The sequence below is a fragment of the Melanerpes formicivorus genome, unplaced genomic scaffold (genome assembly GCF_026170545.1).
Source record: "Melanerpes formicivorus ecotype bairdi unplaced genomic scaffold, bMelFor1.0.p_v2 SCAF_16, whole genome shotgun sequence".
In the NCBI taxonomy this organism is placed as follows: Eukaryota; Metazoa; Chordata; class Aves; order Piciformes; family Picidae; genus Melanerpes; species Melanerpes formicivorus.
Window position 1 is genome coordinate 11,144,376 of NW_027142368.1, and position 16,299 is coordinate 11,160,674.

The following is a 16,299-nucleotide window of genomic DNA, read 5'->3' on the forward strand; positions in this document are numbered from 1 at the left end:
ATACTAGCTGATGAACACATCCCTACTCCCTCTCAGGAACTGGAGTGCTGTATCTACTTTCTGCCATTTCTTCTCACAACACATTCTTTCTTTGGGTTTGATCCCTGCACTTCTCACTCTGCACCAGCAACTTCCTCATCCTCCATCAAAAACAAGCACCCAAATGACTTCTCTCATTAGGTCATTTTTCTCCTGCTGCCTTCTGTTTTTGCTGTCTACAGCTACCTGAAGGGAGGCTGTAGCCAGTTGCGGGTTGGTCTCTTCTCCCAGGCAACCAGCACCCTAACAAGAGGACAAAGTCCCAAGCTGCACCAGGGGAGGTTTAGGTTGGATGTTAGGAAGAAGTTCTTCATAGAAAGAGTGATTGGCCACTGGAATGGGCTGCCCTGGGAGGCGGTGGAGTCACCATCACTGGAGGTGTTTAGAAAGAGACTGGATGAGGCATTTGGTGCCATGGTTTAGTTGATTAGATGGTGTTGGATGATAGGTTGGACTTGATGATCTCAAAGGTCTTTCCAACCTGGTTGATTCTATTCTAGTCCATTCTGTTCCACCAATTATCACTTTCTGTAGCCACCTGCATTTCTTAGCATTTTCCTTGTTAATTCCTTGGGACAGAGTCTTAGTGTAGACATACACTTTACCTAGGCTTATCAATGGCATCTAAGAGCTGACTAATTTAATTAATCCTACAAAAACTGCATTCCCATGCATTAAGAAATTATCTACATCAATAGCAGCTGTGATATTGTGTAACTTGGATCAGAGAAGTATTTTAATATCTGCTTATTTCTCAAGGAAATAACTGTGGAGGTATGGGATAGATGATTGCAACAGCTTTTAAACACAGAAGATTAAGAAAGCATCAAGACAGAGTCCTGGGCAACATGCTCTAAGTGGCCCTGCTTGAGCAGGGTGATTGGAGTAAGTGACTTCCAGAAGCCATTTCCAAAAGTCATTTCCAAGCTCAACATTTCTGTCATTATTTAAAGGTGTCTTCAGAGTCATATAATTCACAACCCCAGAAGACAAGAGTTGCTTATGCTCTGTTTCTACATGAATTGCACTAGTTTTCATAGTTAGAACTGACTGAAACTACTAAGAGGAAAAAAAATAAATTGAAGTGGCAAATAATTGAGGAAACTCATTCTGTAGCTGACCATTTTCACTGGTCTAACAGGAGAATTAAGTATCCAAGACATGAAAATCACCACAGAAACCATTAAAAACAGGATAATACTAAATATAATTTAGGTAGAACACCTGTTACAGTAGCCTCTTACTCAGAATGAGTTTTCATTCATATATGTATCCTATTTACTTGCATCAACAGATGCGGACAGTAAGTCTTTTATTATCAGGGGTGAGACTGGAATGAGTTATGAATTACAGCAGCAGTGAAAGGGAAAAGGTTTAAAGTTCAAGATGGTAACCATCCACCTAGGAACCACATAGTTATGTTGTAAATTCTACGCTTAACTTATATGCTGACAGGTAGCATGGCAGAAATAACTTGCTAGATGGCTGTAGTCATCACTACATTGTATCCAGATTCTTAACGATTTTGAACTTACATTTTTCACACAGAGGTGGGTTGGTTTTTTTTGCAGCCCCTCTACTTTACCCTAACAACTCTTTAGTTAATTTGTTTACCATCAGGTGACACCTATAAAACACAATATTACACTACCTCCAAAAAATTCCATTCCTTAGCTAATGAAAAAAACCAAACAAACCACAGAAAAAAATACCAAACTCTTCCACAGGAAAAACAAACAAAATAATCATAAAGTGGTACTGAAAGCTTTATTCTGAGAATAAAGACCTAAACGGCTATGCAAAAACATCTCTTAAACACGTAACCCATTTTAAAAAGAGTGTTTTGAGCTTTCTTGGCTCATACAGTTTTGAGTTCCACTGCGAACTTAACTAGGCAAATGACAAAAGGCCGTGCCAGGCAACAGAGTCGCTCCATGTATCAAGTGCGTTCGCACATGACTGCACAGGCACAATTGCACACGCCAATGTTAAGGTGGAGCTGAAGTCTCCCTAGGACCCGCTAGCAGCGCCCTGGACTGCAAATGTGATCTGCCCGGGCCTGGACTTCAGCCCCTGCACTTTTGCCTTCCCTGAACTGGGCTAGGCGCAACATTTTTTTATATGATATTCAAATAAAACAAATTATATCGAGCCCTGAAAAAGCTCAAACATCGGGGAACGTTCTTCCTCTTCTCTCCCTCCTTTTTTAAAAAGGGTTTTAAGTGTTATAACCATCCTCTAAGGGGAGGCTGCCACCTGCTTTTCTGCGCCAAGTTCCCTGAGCTTCTCCCTTCCCCGTCGCCTTCTCCAGCCGGGCCAACGGACCAGAAATCGCACCCTCGTCTGGCGCTTCGCCTCCCTCCAGGCCGCGGGGAGCAGCGCTGCCTACCGCCCGCGCACCCATCCTAGTGTCCGTGCTCCCTGCGGTTCTCTCACCTTGTGCCGGAACTCACGGGCGACCCGGCGCTCCATGCTGCTGCGCGGGGTGCGGGCGCTGCGCGGGGTACGGGCGCTACGCGAGGCGGCTGCGCCGCCGAGGCCGCGCCCCGGGACGGTGGGAGGCGCGCCCGGCGCTCTGCTCCGCAACTACCTACGGTATCTCCAGTCCTCGTCCTCTGCCAGCCTTTCTGCTTTAACGATAGGTAACTGCCCAGCCGCCACAGGCTTTCGTTGTTTAAGGTCAAAGCAAAAGAGAAAGAAAAAGTTAAAGATCCTTCCCTACCGCGGCACTGTGTTACCTGGCCTTGTGCCTTCCACCTGGGCCGATCTTTACAACTGGTGTTTTTCATGTGGCGCAGCACTCGCACACAAACCTCTTTTGTCTTTGTACGTGTGTAATCTTACTAGTTAAGAAAAGCACGAAGATAAGAAATTTAAAGCATGCCAACACCTTGATGGAGAAGAAAAGAATAATTTGCTTCGATAAATTGCTCTACACTGTAAATAATGTCAGTTCTATATTTTTAGGTAAGTAGGGTGAATCTGATGTATCATTAAGTCTGATTTCCATCAGCCTTTCCCACTAACAGAATATTGTTGCTTACAAGTGTAGCCTCTGACATGTCTGCTGGAAGGAACCACCTAAGAACCAAGCTCAGAACACCTGAAAAGGTGCCTATTTCAGACTGATCTCTTGTAGATAATTTTGTATTGGGCTGGTTCTTCTCCCACTTTCCCTAATGTAGTAGACAATAATAAAGACTTCAGCAATGAAATCTGAAATCAGGTGGGAAAGACCTGCTATATCCCTTAGTCTCCACACACAACCAGCTTTGTCCGTGTAACTCTGGAAACAGAAGGATATCCATAAGCACAAGTACTTTACCTGCTCTTCTTTCCAACAGAGTGGAAACTTATATACACTTGTTGTATACAAGTGAAACTTGAATACACATAAAGGCATGATAGATTGGAAAAAAAATTAAAAAATCCATGATGCTAAATACAAACTGGAATCTGTTTAATTACTTGTGTGATAACCTACATAAGCTACACCAGCTCCTTTAGAAATCACACTTACCCCCTTCAGGAGATGCCTTTGCTGCACTGGAACTTCTCAGTAGTATGTGCACTGCCCATTTCTCAGTTCCAGTGTCAGGAACAAGAGAGGAACACACGTGAAGCCTGTGTATAAATAAATACAAAAATGTTTTCAGGGAAAAAAAAAAGACTTTTTATCTTAGAAGTACAACTTTAAGACACGAATAATTTGTTTCTACCCAAGTTCTAGTACCACACAATACTGAAAAGGTATCCTATTCACACAGCTATAGAATTTCTTCCCTGCCTAGGCAAAACATTTCCGAGGTGTTTGTCTTATATTTGAAAAGAGGAGAAAAGAGATAAATTAAATGCAAAGGACACATGAAATGCCATGAATGAGTCCTTTAAATTTACCTATCAATCATTTCTTGAAGACTTTACAGGAAAAGAAATTTTCAAATGGGAAGTTATGTATGTTTGAAAGCAGCTTTAAAAATTCATATAAACAAATTTTCCTGAAGTCAGAAGCACTTCCACAGTCAAATATTGTGGAATTAAGTCCATTAGATGAGGTGAAAACTGCACTGAATCATCAGGTAAAGGATGCACCACAGATAGAATAATGAACTTGATGGTCTGTTAATCTGCTCTGCAAAATGAATTCCTGTGCTCTCCTGTGCACACACATAATGCAGACCTACACACAAACCTATGCCATGCTCCAAAACTGGAAGTTTGGTCATCAGAAAATCTATGAGATGGTTTTGAAGTTTCCATTACTTCAAGTATGTAATATCAAGATATGGTACAATTAGGACTGTTTATTAGTTTCAGATAATTAAATCTTTCATAGCAAGAAAGCAAACTGCATCTAAATTTACTTTCAACTAATTTCAGTTATTGTCTGTTATTTGTGACATGAAAATTAATATAGTGGTCATCCCATTTAAATACATTAAAATGTTGTGTTGTGTAAAATGGTTCCTGTTGCTTTTGATTGGCTTTCTCTTCTTCTGTGAATGTAATCTGGATCAGAGAAAAGTGTACCAAACATAGTGTATGGGGCATTCTCAGTAGCTGAGTTTTGCTACAGGATGAGGCTTGCATAGAATTCCAAACATCTTCTTTGGTTTATTGGAAAAAGGCTGTGTTGAAGTTAAAGAATAACTTTTCTGTCTCACTTTTATTCACATTCTGCCTCCAACATTTACTGGAGAGAACAGAATTCTTAGTGAAAACATCACTAGTTTTCCATCATTTCATTAAACACTTGTTGCAGCAAGAAACACAATCCACAGGGACGAATTACAAAGGCAGAAAAGAGATCTTTTTAATGACTTACTGTTAACAGACTTCTCAAAGCAGTCAGAAAAGGCCCCTTTTCATCTGAGAGAGTTTCTCACCTGGTATGGGCAGTTTCTAAAGCTTCTGTTATAAGATATGCAAACCTGAAGAATGATGAGGAGAGAGGCAGCGGCAGATGGGAAAGGGAAAAGAACAGGGAAAAAAATGCAACACCAATAGGAATAGTGAAAAGGGGAAAAAATAATGGAAGAAAGGTAATCAGACAGCAAATTTAATCACAAAGGAAAAAAATGAAAGAAAACAATAAGCCTAGAGAAGGGTGCACAGAGAGCCCCAAATATGGAACTGCATTTATAGTTTTTAAAAAAAACTATCAGAAGCTGTGGCAATAATCCATATACATTAGCATACTGCATGCATGCTGCATTCAGTTCATTTCTGACTCACACCTTTCATTACTTAGGTTCTGGCATCTGTTTTAGTGGGTCAGAGCAAATATTCTGTGTTAGGCATCACCACCATTTGCTGCATCTCAGCACAAGCAGGCAGCTATCCACAAGCTGACAGTTTTCAGCCGTGCAATATTCCCAAAGTCCTGGCTTTATTTGTGTTACAGTGAGACTTACACTGCACCTCACCAAGAGGTTTCAGTTCCTGCAGAGAAGTGACACTGTTTCCTTAACCCCAAAAGAGCAGGAAAGTGGAAACAAACATGAGTAGCCAACAAAGTGAGCACAGTCAAAGAGAAGTCTCCTCAAGGCTGAGCACTCCAGAGTGAGAGGTGGTGTCTGGGGTGGGTATCGTAGTCACTAGTGGTGTCTCCCAGGGTTCAGGACTGGGGCCTGTCCTCTTTAATATCTTATCAATGATCTGGATGAGGAGGTTGAGTGCACCCTCAGTGAATTTGCAGGCAACACCAAGCTGGGTGGCTGTGTTGATCTGCTAGAGGGTACGGAAGCTTTACAATGGGATCTGGACAGGTGGGCAGAAATTAATTGTATGAAGTTCAACAAGGCCAAGTGTGAGCTCCTTCACATAGGTCACAACATCCTCATGGTAAGCTACAGACTTAGGGATGTGTGGTTGGAAAGCTGCAACTCAGAGAGGGACCTGGGAGTACTGGTTGACAGTCGATTAAATGTGAGTCAGTAGTGTGCTCAGGTGGCCAAGAAGGCCAATGGCATCCTGTATCAGAAACATGGTGGCCAGCAGGAACATGGAGGTGTTCATCCCCCTGTACTCAGCACTGGTGAGGCCAGATAGAATCATAGAATTGTTACAGTTGGAAGGGACCTCAAGGATCATCCAGTTCCAACCCCCATGCCCTGGGCAGGGACACCTCACACTACATCAGGTTGCTGACAACCACATCCAGCCTGGCCTTAAAAACCTCCAGGGATGAGGCTTCTACCACCTCCCTGGGCAACCTGTGCCAGTGTCTCACCACCCTCATGGGGAACAACTTCTTCCTAACATTCAATCTGAATCTACCCATTTCTATTTTTTTTTTTCCATTCCCCCTAGTCCTATCACTACCTGATATCCTGAGAAGTCCCTCCCCAGCCTTCTTGTAACCCCCTTCAGATACTGGAAAGCCACAATAAGGTCTCCTCAAAGTCTTCTCTTCTCTGGACTGAGCAGCCCCAACTCCCTCAGTCTGTCCTCACAGGAGAGGTGTTCCAACCCTCTAATCATCTTCTTATCTCAAGTACTGTGTTCAGTTCTGGGCCCCTCACTACAAGAGGTGCTGGAACATATTCACAGAGAAGGGCAACATGGTTTGTGAAGGGCTTGAAGCACAAGGCCTGCGTGAGAGCCTGAGGGAGCTGGGGTTGCTCAGTCTGGAGACGCGGAGCCTGAGGGGAGACCTGAAGGGAGGTTGGAGCCAAGAGGGGGCCAGCCTCCTCTCCTTGGTGGCAAGGGACAAAACTAGAGTAAATGGTTTCAAGCTGTGCTAGGGGAGGTTTAGGCTGGATATTAGGAAATATATCTTCACAGAGAGGGTTCTCAAACATTGGAATGGCCTGACCAGGGCAGTTGAGGAGTCACCATCCCTGGAGGTGTTTAAAGCAGTGTGTGGACCTGGCTCTTAGAGAGTTGACTTTTCAGTGTTAGGTCCAGGGTTGGACTGGATGATCCTTGAGGTCTCTTGAGGTCTGTTCCAACCAGATGTTTTCTGTGATTCTCTCAGGGGAAGGGCCGGGGGCGGAGAGCGGGCTGGTGGCTGATAAACTCGCCGGCCGCCCCGCCCGGGAGGGTGGGATGAGCCTCGGGCGCAGGTAGCGGTCGGTGCTGAAAATCGGAGCGCTGTGGAAAACTGCTGCCGCCCGATAGCCCATATGGAGGCCCGGCTCCTATTTGGGGCGCTGCTGTGCGCCTGGCTCTCGCCGGGTAAGCCTCCCACCGGGCAGGGTGCGGGGACGAGTCGGGAGGACAGGGCTGTCTTGGGCATCACTAACCTGTCGCCTTTGCCTTCCAGCCCTGTCTCCGTGGGGCGCCCGGGCGCAGCTCCCTGCTGGCGGGGACCTACCGCTCCCCAGGTAAGAGCTAGTCGGGGCGCAGGGCGCGTTCTTCCTCGCTGCTGCCGCGCGCGATAGCCCTGAGGAAGAGCGGGCTGGGCGGGCTGGCCGGACCGAGCAAACCCTTCCGTGTTTTCCTGCCCTCAGCCGAGGCAGCGCCGCGGGACCTCGGAGAGCGGGAGGCTATGCCGTGGAGATGCAGGTACGGGTCGAGGGGCTACCCTTCAGACAGCATTTCATGTGTATTTTATCCTGGCCATGAGATATGTCAGTCATGAACGGAAGGAAACCTGGGATTTAAAGTCTTTAAGCAGTGAGGGAAGATGGGAACTAGAGCTTCAGCTCGTTCAGGAATAGTTATATCATATGATGTGTCATTCTCCAAGGAATGTCGAGGTCTGGACTGGCTCATCCCACTTTGTGGGAGTCTTTTCCCTTTCAGCAAAAGTAAACGAGATGGCAGTATCAGATCTCTACAACTGCTGATGGGTTTGGTTTGTTTTCTTTTTTTCCATGTGGTTTGTCTTGGCAGCACAGCTATATAATTCACGGTGGGTTGTTGAAATGTAATTAGGTTGTGTGGTTCCCTCTCCCTTGTTTGAGGGTGGGAAAAGGGAAATTTGTTTTGTAGTCCTTATTCATAGTTCTGCAGAGGAGTTGCCTTTCATTCTGATTTCTTCTCACTGTGGGAAAAGCTCAGCAGAGAGAAAAACATACCACATATCTGCAAACCGGTAACAACATCAGCTCCTTATAGGAGCAAATGCTTGTGGATTGAGGTCCCCTCTCAAGAATTCAGGATACAGTAATAGGCTCTTTGTTTCCTTCTGTGCTAGGCTAGTGAGCAGAAAAGTTTATTAAGAAATGAGCCTAGGGGAAAAGGGGGGAGGAGGGGGAAAACCCAACAAACTCATTATTAGTTAAAAACAAATAAACTGAAGATTAGTAGCTCTAGTCACTTGAACTGTCTAAAATTGACAATGCAGTTTTACATGTTCTTGCTTTTAATAAGCTTCTACAAGAAAGAGGTAAAGCAATACTAAATGATGGGAGGTTAAGCCCTCTGCAGTATTTTATGTCCGTGAAGCTAACGACATGGCTTCCAAGATCGGTTTTCAGTCAAATGTCTAAGTAAATATTTAGAACACAGGAAAGTATTTCTTTAAAAATCCTTCACAGAGTCATACACAGGACTGGAAAATATGAATTATAAGCTTCTAGGACACAAAGATTAAATATGGTAAAACTAAAGTCAAAGTCATTAGGCAATTTTTTTTTTTAAAGATATCCTGATTATAGCTACTGATTTTTTTGTTCACTCTGAAAGGCATCTGAAATGGCAGTTCCCAATGCTTCATCTACTACAATATCCTCATCTCAAACCAGGAGATTTCACAGTATGAAATGTGGACCATCTAGTAAGTTATTTATGTCTCTATATGAAAACTTCCATTATCTGTTATATTCTGCATAATTTTTCTGAAGAAAAATCTTTAAATAGCTAATACACATCTTCAGGGTAAGAGAGCTCCACCTTTGTTCTCAAAGAACTACAGCAGCTTGACAATTTGTTATAGAGTTTATCCAAGCTTTAAGTTTACACCTGATTCTGGTCTGACTGTTTCTAAATTAATTTTTTATTAACAAAAAGCTTTCAGAAGGCAAATTTGCTCTGAAGATGTGGATTGCTGCCTAGATGTCATGAAATTACCTGTCCTGTATCTATTCTTTGCTTGGAGGCTTTTTGTTTGTTACCTTTTTACTGAGGTAGTCTATGGCTGCTTTTTGTGTGTGACCCATGGGTTAGCAAGATGAGACAGCCACAAGCTTGCAGTGGGGGCCCCTCCTTGCTTATGGAATTTTCATCTTGGCTATTTTGGTTCATTTTATTTTCAGAGTAGACTGGCTTATGTCTCTTTGGTCAAGGGTAAAAATCTTCTGTGTTAGCTGTTCTGTAGAGTCTGTTTGCTCGTCTTGTACAAAAAGAGAAACATGAGAAGAAAGTAATTCATAGTAATTCTAGTTAGTGATGTGAAACCTCTAGTTTCTCTTCAGTTAGCCTGGTTGGTTGTATTGGATGTGGGACCCACCTAAGAGTAAATAGTGAAAGAGTTTGCATCCCCAGCTTTATAGCACACAATTCAGGAGTGGTGTGGACTGGGCTCTTGCCATTTGCAATCTAGATTGTGTCATCTCCAAAAGCTTCTAATTTTTTTAATACATACGGCTTTTGACAACTTTTGAGAAATGTGTAGCTGAATTTGGAGGAATAATGGAGGAGTTTAGAGAAGCATAACATTACCCAGATAAAAAAACATTACTTTTGAACCTCTCCAGTATATGAAATCTATGTATCTATAATATATAATAATCTAGAAGGAGAGAGAGAATGAAATGAGTTGCATGTATCTCATGGCAACAGATTATGTGTCTAAGCTTTTAAAGAAGGATGTTGTTATGGCAAGTACTGAGGTTCATTGCCCTCTGCATATGTAACAGCATAAATTTCCTGGTTTCTTTATAACTCATATTTCTATGGGACAAAAATATTTCAAAATCATTTTCCATTTCTGATGTACTTGCTTTGACAAGACAATGTTGTTTGAGACATGTTTAAAAATTATTGATGATTGCTCATACTTGAAGGCAAATAAAATAAAATCAAACTTTTTACACAGTGGAATACCTAGATATGGGAGTTCCCTTTTTAAATCCTAGTAAACTCTGTGGGAAATGGAATGCATTGTTGTCTGTTTGCAAAAGACATAATAAAGCAAAACAAAAGAACAACCTGATATGCCTTGTACAAGATTTTCAATAACATGCTCTAAGTGCTTAGAACAATAATTTTGTTTTAGCCTTTCCTGTTTGAAGAGAGGTCTAGACTAACATCACTCTGCCCATGAGCTCTGCTCATTGCACAAATCAGACAATATATGAAATTGGCAAGCTTTTATTACAGTCAGTTCTTGTTCTTTACCTTTGTTGCATTAGTCAATTGACAGCAGTTTAGAAAGTGATGTAATGTCTTTCATGTCAGCAGATCTAAACAGTTGGTGTAGTAGAAATAATGCCAAGAGATAAATTCTGATATTCTGGTTTTGTACCCAGTCAACACAGGATTTGAGTTTTGAAATACTCATCTCAATGACTGGCAGCAGTTAACATAGACTTTACAGAGCTGTTAAACTTGAACTTTCTTCCACACAAACCTGTTTTTCATGTGAAGTTAAAAAGCACAAAGAAACCCAAGCAAACTTGAGAGTTAATGCTTGGTAGTTAACGTGGGACAGGCAAAACAAATGATTTCTGGAAGTAAGTTTCAAACTACTGTTGAAAACTCCTAACAGTTTAAACACTTCATATTTCATTGTGTTGAAATGCTGTAGCAGGCACGAGCTTTTAATGTTTGAAATTACTATTACTGTAGATGATACTTGTCTCTTACAACATGAGTGCTGATTTCAAGAGATGCACCAGAGCAGAAAATTTACAGGTTACACAGGAGGCTCTTGGTATTGAAGGATTAAAATTACATCCTATTTATTCACCTCAGAATCTCAGGAAGGAATATTTCACATCCTGGTGTAATGGGATCTTCGTCCCCATGTCAGGGCTGTACTGCATTGTGCCGAAGCTTGTATGCCACAGAAAACTTGTCATTACAGGCAAATGCTTCCAAAGACTATGAAAGTGAAGGATAAAATCAAGTAGATTTCTTGCATTATTTCTCCATAATTAAAGGACACCTGAAAGCATGCAATAAAAATTATGCAGAGTTACAAAAGATAAAATTTCAAGAATATTGATAGTAAAATTCAACTTTAAGCATTCCTCCTACTCTCTTATGCAGCTCTAGGGCTGGTTGAAGTTTCTTGCAAGTTTAAAATGTGTCATCTTTTAAAGAATCCTGAAAATTGAGAGATCTTTGTCTATTTCTGCAAATGACTCTCTGGAGCTCTGAAATGGGACCAAAGTCACTAATTAGAATCATCAGAACTGGGGAGACAGCCTGAACTTTGTACCTACATTGCTTAAGTAAAATTTGACCACTTTCAGATGTCTAAATTAATCTTTCATATTTCAACTTCTATTAAGGTACACCCTGAAAGGAAACCTCTTCAGTGATTTGCATTAAATAAATTTTAATGCCATGTCTTAATGACAAAATGCAGAATTCCAACACTAGAACATGCTTAAAATTTTAGAGAAAAATGTCGGTAGGAAGGTCCATATCAGTCACAAGTCTTCAAGAACGATGATAATATGTCACAGACAGGTCAAAACACAGGTTAAGCATCTTGATTCATGTGATGGTTAAAAAAAAAGCTTCAGAGTTGATGGTTATTTGAGTAGTTGGACATGTTCTTGAAAGTGTTGACTTGGTTTTACTTCTCTGAAAAAAAACTTATGTAGTTTTAAACATTTTGATTTAGTATCTTAGCTTTTATGTGGGGTACAGGTACTTGCTTTCTTTGCAGTTAATCCCTTTGTGTTCTTTAGTCACTACAACTGGTAGTTGCTCTGTGGAGCCTGGACACCGATCTCAAAGAACATTTTCCACAAAATGCAAACAGGTTACATTGCAGTCTCACTTTTTCAAAGGCCATGGTAAATAAAAGACATGATGTTCTGCTGCTGCTTCTAGGGTGCTAGTTCTGGCTTGAAGGCTTTCACTGCCTGATACTGGAAAATTAAGAAGGAGTATGAACAAAACAGAGGTCTAGGAGCACAAAGGTCTAGAATAACCCCATCCACATGTTGAGTGGGATTATAGACTGTTCAGTAATTACCAGATGGTTAGAGTATTTGAGCAATGAGGGGAGCAGAGAAGAATTCAGACCTGTGTTATAAGATGATCCCAAGTCTTCACTCTGTTCAATAAAGAAGGAATTTGAGACAAGTTGCTTCATGCAACAATGGTCATATTATCAGAGTGACTGCAGGTTGTAATGGCATCACTGGTCAGAAATCACATTATTACTTATGTGAGTCGAATCATGTTACTTAGGCCCACCACTTTCTGCTAGAAAAGTCTCACCAGTTTTCAATTTCAGATTCCAACCCAATGCACTCAACTGGCATAATGTCAAAGAGAAAATCAGAGCTAAAGACTCTTAATAGAGGTCACTTTCAGGTAAACGAAGGACACAATGCTCTTCCGTAACCTTTGCTTAGTCTTGATGTTTGCTTCCTTTCTCGAAGTGTAACAGTATTTCTTATATCCCCTAGAAGAGATCCCCTAGAAGAGACCTATGGGTTACCTTATTCAGAAATCTTAGCAGATCAGAGTGAACCCTTTGTTACAGGATATTTATTCTGGGTACATGTGGAATTATTCCTGTGTAAATTGAGTGGAATTGGATGATCTGAGGAGGCCACATTGTTTGCAGTAGCAAGATCATTAAATGTTATCTCAAGCAATACAATACTCCTTGTTATCTGCTTGTGTGGCAAGGTTTTGGTAGAGGGGTTGCTACAGGGATGGGTTCTGTAGAAGTTTCTAGAAGCTTCACCTGTGTTTCACAGAGGCAATGCCAACCAGCAGACCCACTGCTGACCAAGGCTGAGCCTGTCATCAGTGGTGGTAATGCCTCAGGATAACATTTTTAAGAAGGGGGAAAAGCTGCTGTGCAACTGGGAAGCTGCAGCCTGACAGAGGTGTGAGAATAGTGAGAGACCACTTCCTGTCCATATCCTGTCCTAATCTCAAATCATAAGCCTTTCATTTATATTATCTTTTCCCTCTCCAGTTGAACAGGGGAGTGATAGAGCAGCATTGATGGGCAGCTGGTGTCTAGCCGGCATGAACTTGCCACATGTGTTTTCTTAAAACATACACAAATAGGAAAGAACTTCATGACAAGGAAAATGCTCTTCAAATAATTTGACTTTCCATTCACATTTGATTAGCTCCCTCTCTCTAAAAAGAACCAAGGGAGATCCTTTCCAGTGACAGCAAAGGTCCCCAGATCAGCTGACTGTTTGCACAGTCTGAATACACGCCTTGAAGCAGGTTACCTGAGCCATGCTTAAAGGGGAATCATTCAACCCAGAACATCAAAAGGGGGCTAACTTCCTCTACAGCTAAGAGGAGCATGACTTGCAGCCTAATTGCAGATTATTGTACTTGGACAAGCAACAGGGCATAATCTTAGAGAAGCAAAGAACAGAGACCTGAGCTCTGATTACACAGGTCTCGCACCACTCACAATGAAAGAGATCAATGTCTGCCTCTATTGACGAGGAATAAGGCTTTTGCAGTAGTGACAAGATTGGTCACTGTGAGTATGTAAATGAGATGGCTCACTCAGAATAGGTAGGGACCTTTCTACATGGTGCTTGTATTAGTTTTTAAACTGAACTCATGCTAGCCAAGAAAGGAAAGGAGCTAGATATTTGGACTAGCTAGCTCTTGTGTTTTGTCTGCCTGCCTTGTTCTTTTCAGCATGGTCTCTATTTTTTTTCTAATTTTTTTTATTGAGGGTGTGTTGAAACCAAAGGAATCAAAATTAATTGTTCAGGCATTTAAAAAGTCTTCATGTAAGTACTTAGTATTTAAAATGCTTTTGCAAATGGAAAGGGCCATATAAACATGAATAAACCATACTGATGAATTTTGGTAGAATTCAGTAAGCAATGATTCTGTAGACTTGTAACTGAGGGTAGTATTTTGTTATATCCTAAAGTAGATGAATGTCTAAGTTGTTTTGTGGCATACTGTAAGTTTCTTGAAGCCCTTACTCATTCTAGCATTATAGGCACTTGAGAGCACAGAGCTTCTTTTTTTTCTAAGTTTCTAGGACCTCACAAAACAGGAATAACTTTTTCTTTGTTAAACTTCTGCATTGACCTCCCTTTGGTAAAAAAGCTGGTACTGATGTTTGAGGTAGTCTGACAATGGGCAAAGTCTTAACAGAATTCAAGCCATGAATTCTGACAAAATTTTGCATGTAAGTTAAATGTTGGATATATGGTTACTTAGTGTGTACGTCTGGAAGCAATCTGTGTGTGGTAGATGCTTTTGCAAAACAGGTGAAGTTTTTCAAGAGGCAATGGGAAGTCTTGTTCAAGGGAACATAGAGGCTTACAAGGAAGCTGGACAGTGTTGGTAGCATCTTGTTTAAAATGATGTTTCCTATTGCTGGCAGAGGTTGAGTTGCTTTTGGCTGCGATACTCACAGGATATCCTCCACATGTGGCTTGCTTTTGGATTATTTTAGCATATTTAAAGCTCTTAGTAAGCAGGTATGACTTAATAGCTGCTGTAATTGTACTTACATTGATATTTTCTGTTGGCAAAAAAACATGTGCCATAAAAGATGCTGATAGGTAACTGTTATTGGTAAAATATCAATCGAATGAGCTTCTAGAAGAGAGGAGAAAAAGTAAATAGCAAGACATAGTAAAATAGTAAGATGCCTTGTTTTTTTCCTCTCAGATTTGTTGCCCTGTTTTAATGGTGGAGAGTGTGACTACAGAGAGCTGTGTAGCTGCAGTCGGTTTAATGCAACTGGACCAAGATGCCAGACAGGTGTGTGAAGAGAGAAACCTAACCGGGTTTCTGGGACTGTACTTGGGTTCCCACAGCTACAAGAATGACTACCCTAAAGGTTTCTTCTTGCACTATTGTCTCTCCTTCTCTTTTCTGTGATTATATTTCATACCATACCACACACATAGATCTCAACTACTGACTGAATAAAAAAAAAAAGTGGAACTTCTCAAGTGACTGTCCTTTTGTTAGTGTATAATACAGGTGCTGAAAGAGATCATATATGCAGAACATGGGGTCAATACAATTTTGAAACTTTTGATGGACTCTATTATTATTTTTCTGGGAAATCCACATATGCACTTGTGAGACACACTGAGCTGGATGAGCAGAGTTTTTCCATACAGGTAGGGGACTCCCCTTCTATAATCCTTTTAGCTGTTGTTTAGCTTGCTCATAATGCATTAATATTTAGAGATTAAAAATAACTTGTGATGATAATACAGAGCTCTGGAATGTAACCTCCACATAATTCCCATGTAATGTGGGCTGCCAGTTATTATGGCACAAAATGTACATAGCTGGAAGGAAACTGGTGTGTCTACTTCAAAAACCTGCCACTCCTGTGAAAAGACTACTCTAAAACTAGTGCAAATTGTACCCTGGGTGTTGGGTAGGAGTGGGATCAAACTACTTGTTCAGAATAGAATAGAATAAACCAGGTTGGAAGAGACCTTCAAGATCATTGTGTCCAACCCACCATCCAACACCATCTAATCAACTAAACATGCTGAGTGTAGGATTTACCAGAACAAGAGGACACAGTCTCAGGCTGCACCAGGGGAGGTTCAGGTTGGATGTTAGGAAGAAGTTCTATACAGAGAGAGTGATTGCCCATTGGAATGGGCTGCCCAGGGAGGTGGTGGAGTCGCCGTCATTGGAGGTGTTCAGGAGGAGACTTGATGGGGTGCTTGGTGCCATGGGTTAGCTGTTTAGGTGGGTTGGATTGGTTGATGGGTTGGACGCGATGATCTTGAAGGTCTCTTCCAACCTGGTTTGGTTTATTCTAAATAAAGGTTTATTCTAAAATTTGGAGTATTAGCTGTGTAATGTGGATTGTGAAGAGTTTGGGTTTGACACTAGTAATTTTATTTGGCAGGTGAATAATGATCCCGAGTGCCATTCTTCTCCTTACTCCTGCAAAAGATCGATTAGTTTATTTTTTTCTGGAGATGAACAGATAAAGATGAGCAGTGAAGTCACCTATAAAGGCTTTAGGTAATAGCACTTCTGATGCATTTACACTGTAACAAATCTTATGATGCTGATTTGACAGTAGAGATGTAAACTAGGTAATTTATTTGTTGGTAGCTTAAAAAAACTTAGCCAGACTACAGCTGTAATAATTGTTCCCTGTCTACAGAGTAGTGTCTGAGGAAGGTGATGTCTCCATGAACG

General features: G+C 41.4%; 2 protein-coding genes across 4 annotated transcripts in view; one reads left to right on the plus strand and one right to left on the minus strand.

Annotated features, from left to right (window-relative positions):
* USH1C (USH1 protein network component harmonin) overlaps positions 1-2,599 on the minus strand; it is a 35,611-nt gene extending 33,012 nt beyond the window's left edge. Inside the window, exon 1 of one of the 3 annotated variants that reach the window (XM_068148101.1) lies at positions 2,476-2,599. In XM_068148101.1, coding sequence (XP_068004202.1) covers positions 2,476-2,511 — 36 coding nt within the window. In that variant the 5' untranslated portion in view covers positions 2,512-2,599. The remainder of the gene's footprint in view (positions 1-2,475) is intronic. The other 2 variants (XM_068148100.1, XM_068148099.1) reach the window with 2 other exon arrangements.
* A 4,567-nt stretch (positions 2,600-7,166) lies between these two features.
* The window catches only part of OTOG (otogelin), an 85,305-nt gene continuing 76,172 nt past the window's right edge, over positions 7,167-16,299 (plus strand). Inside the window, exons 1-7 of the mRNA XM_068148102.1 lie at positions 7,167-7,218; positions 7,307-7,367; positions 7,494-7,548; positions 8,674-8,764; positions 14,788-14,880; positions 15,094-15,248; positions 16,001-16,119. Of these exons, the coding sequence (XP_068004203.1) occupies positions 7,167-7,218; positions 7,307-7,367; positions 7,494-7,548; positions 8,674-8,764; positions 14,788-14,880; positions 15,094-15,248; positions 16,001-16,119 (626 nt within the window). The remainder of the gene's footprint in view (positions 7,219-7,306; positions 7,368-7,493; positions 7,549-8,673; positions 8,765-14,787; positions 14,881-15,093; positions 15,249-16,000; positions 16,120-16,299) is intronic.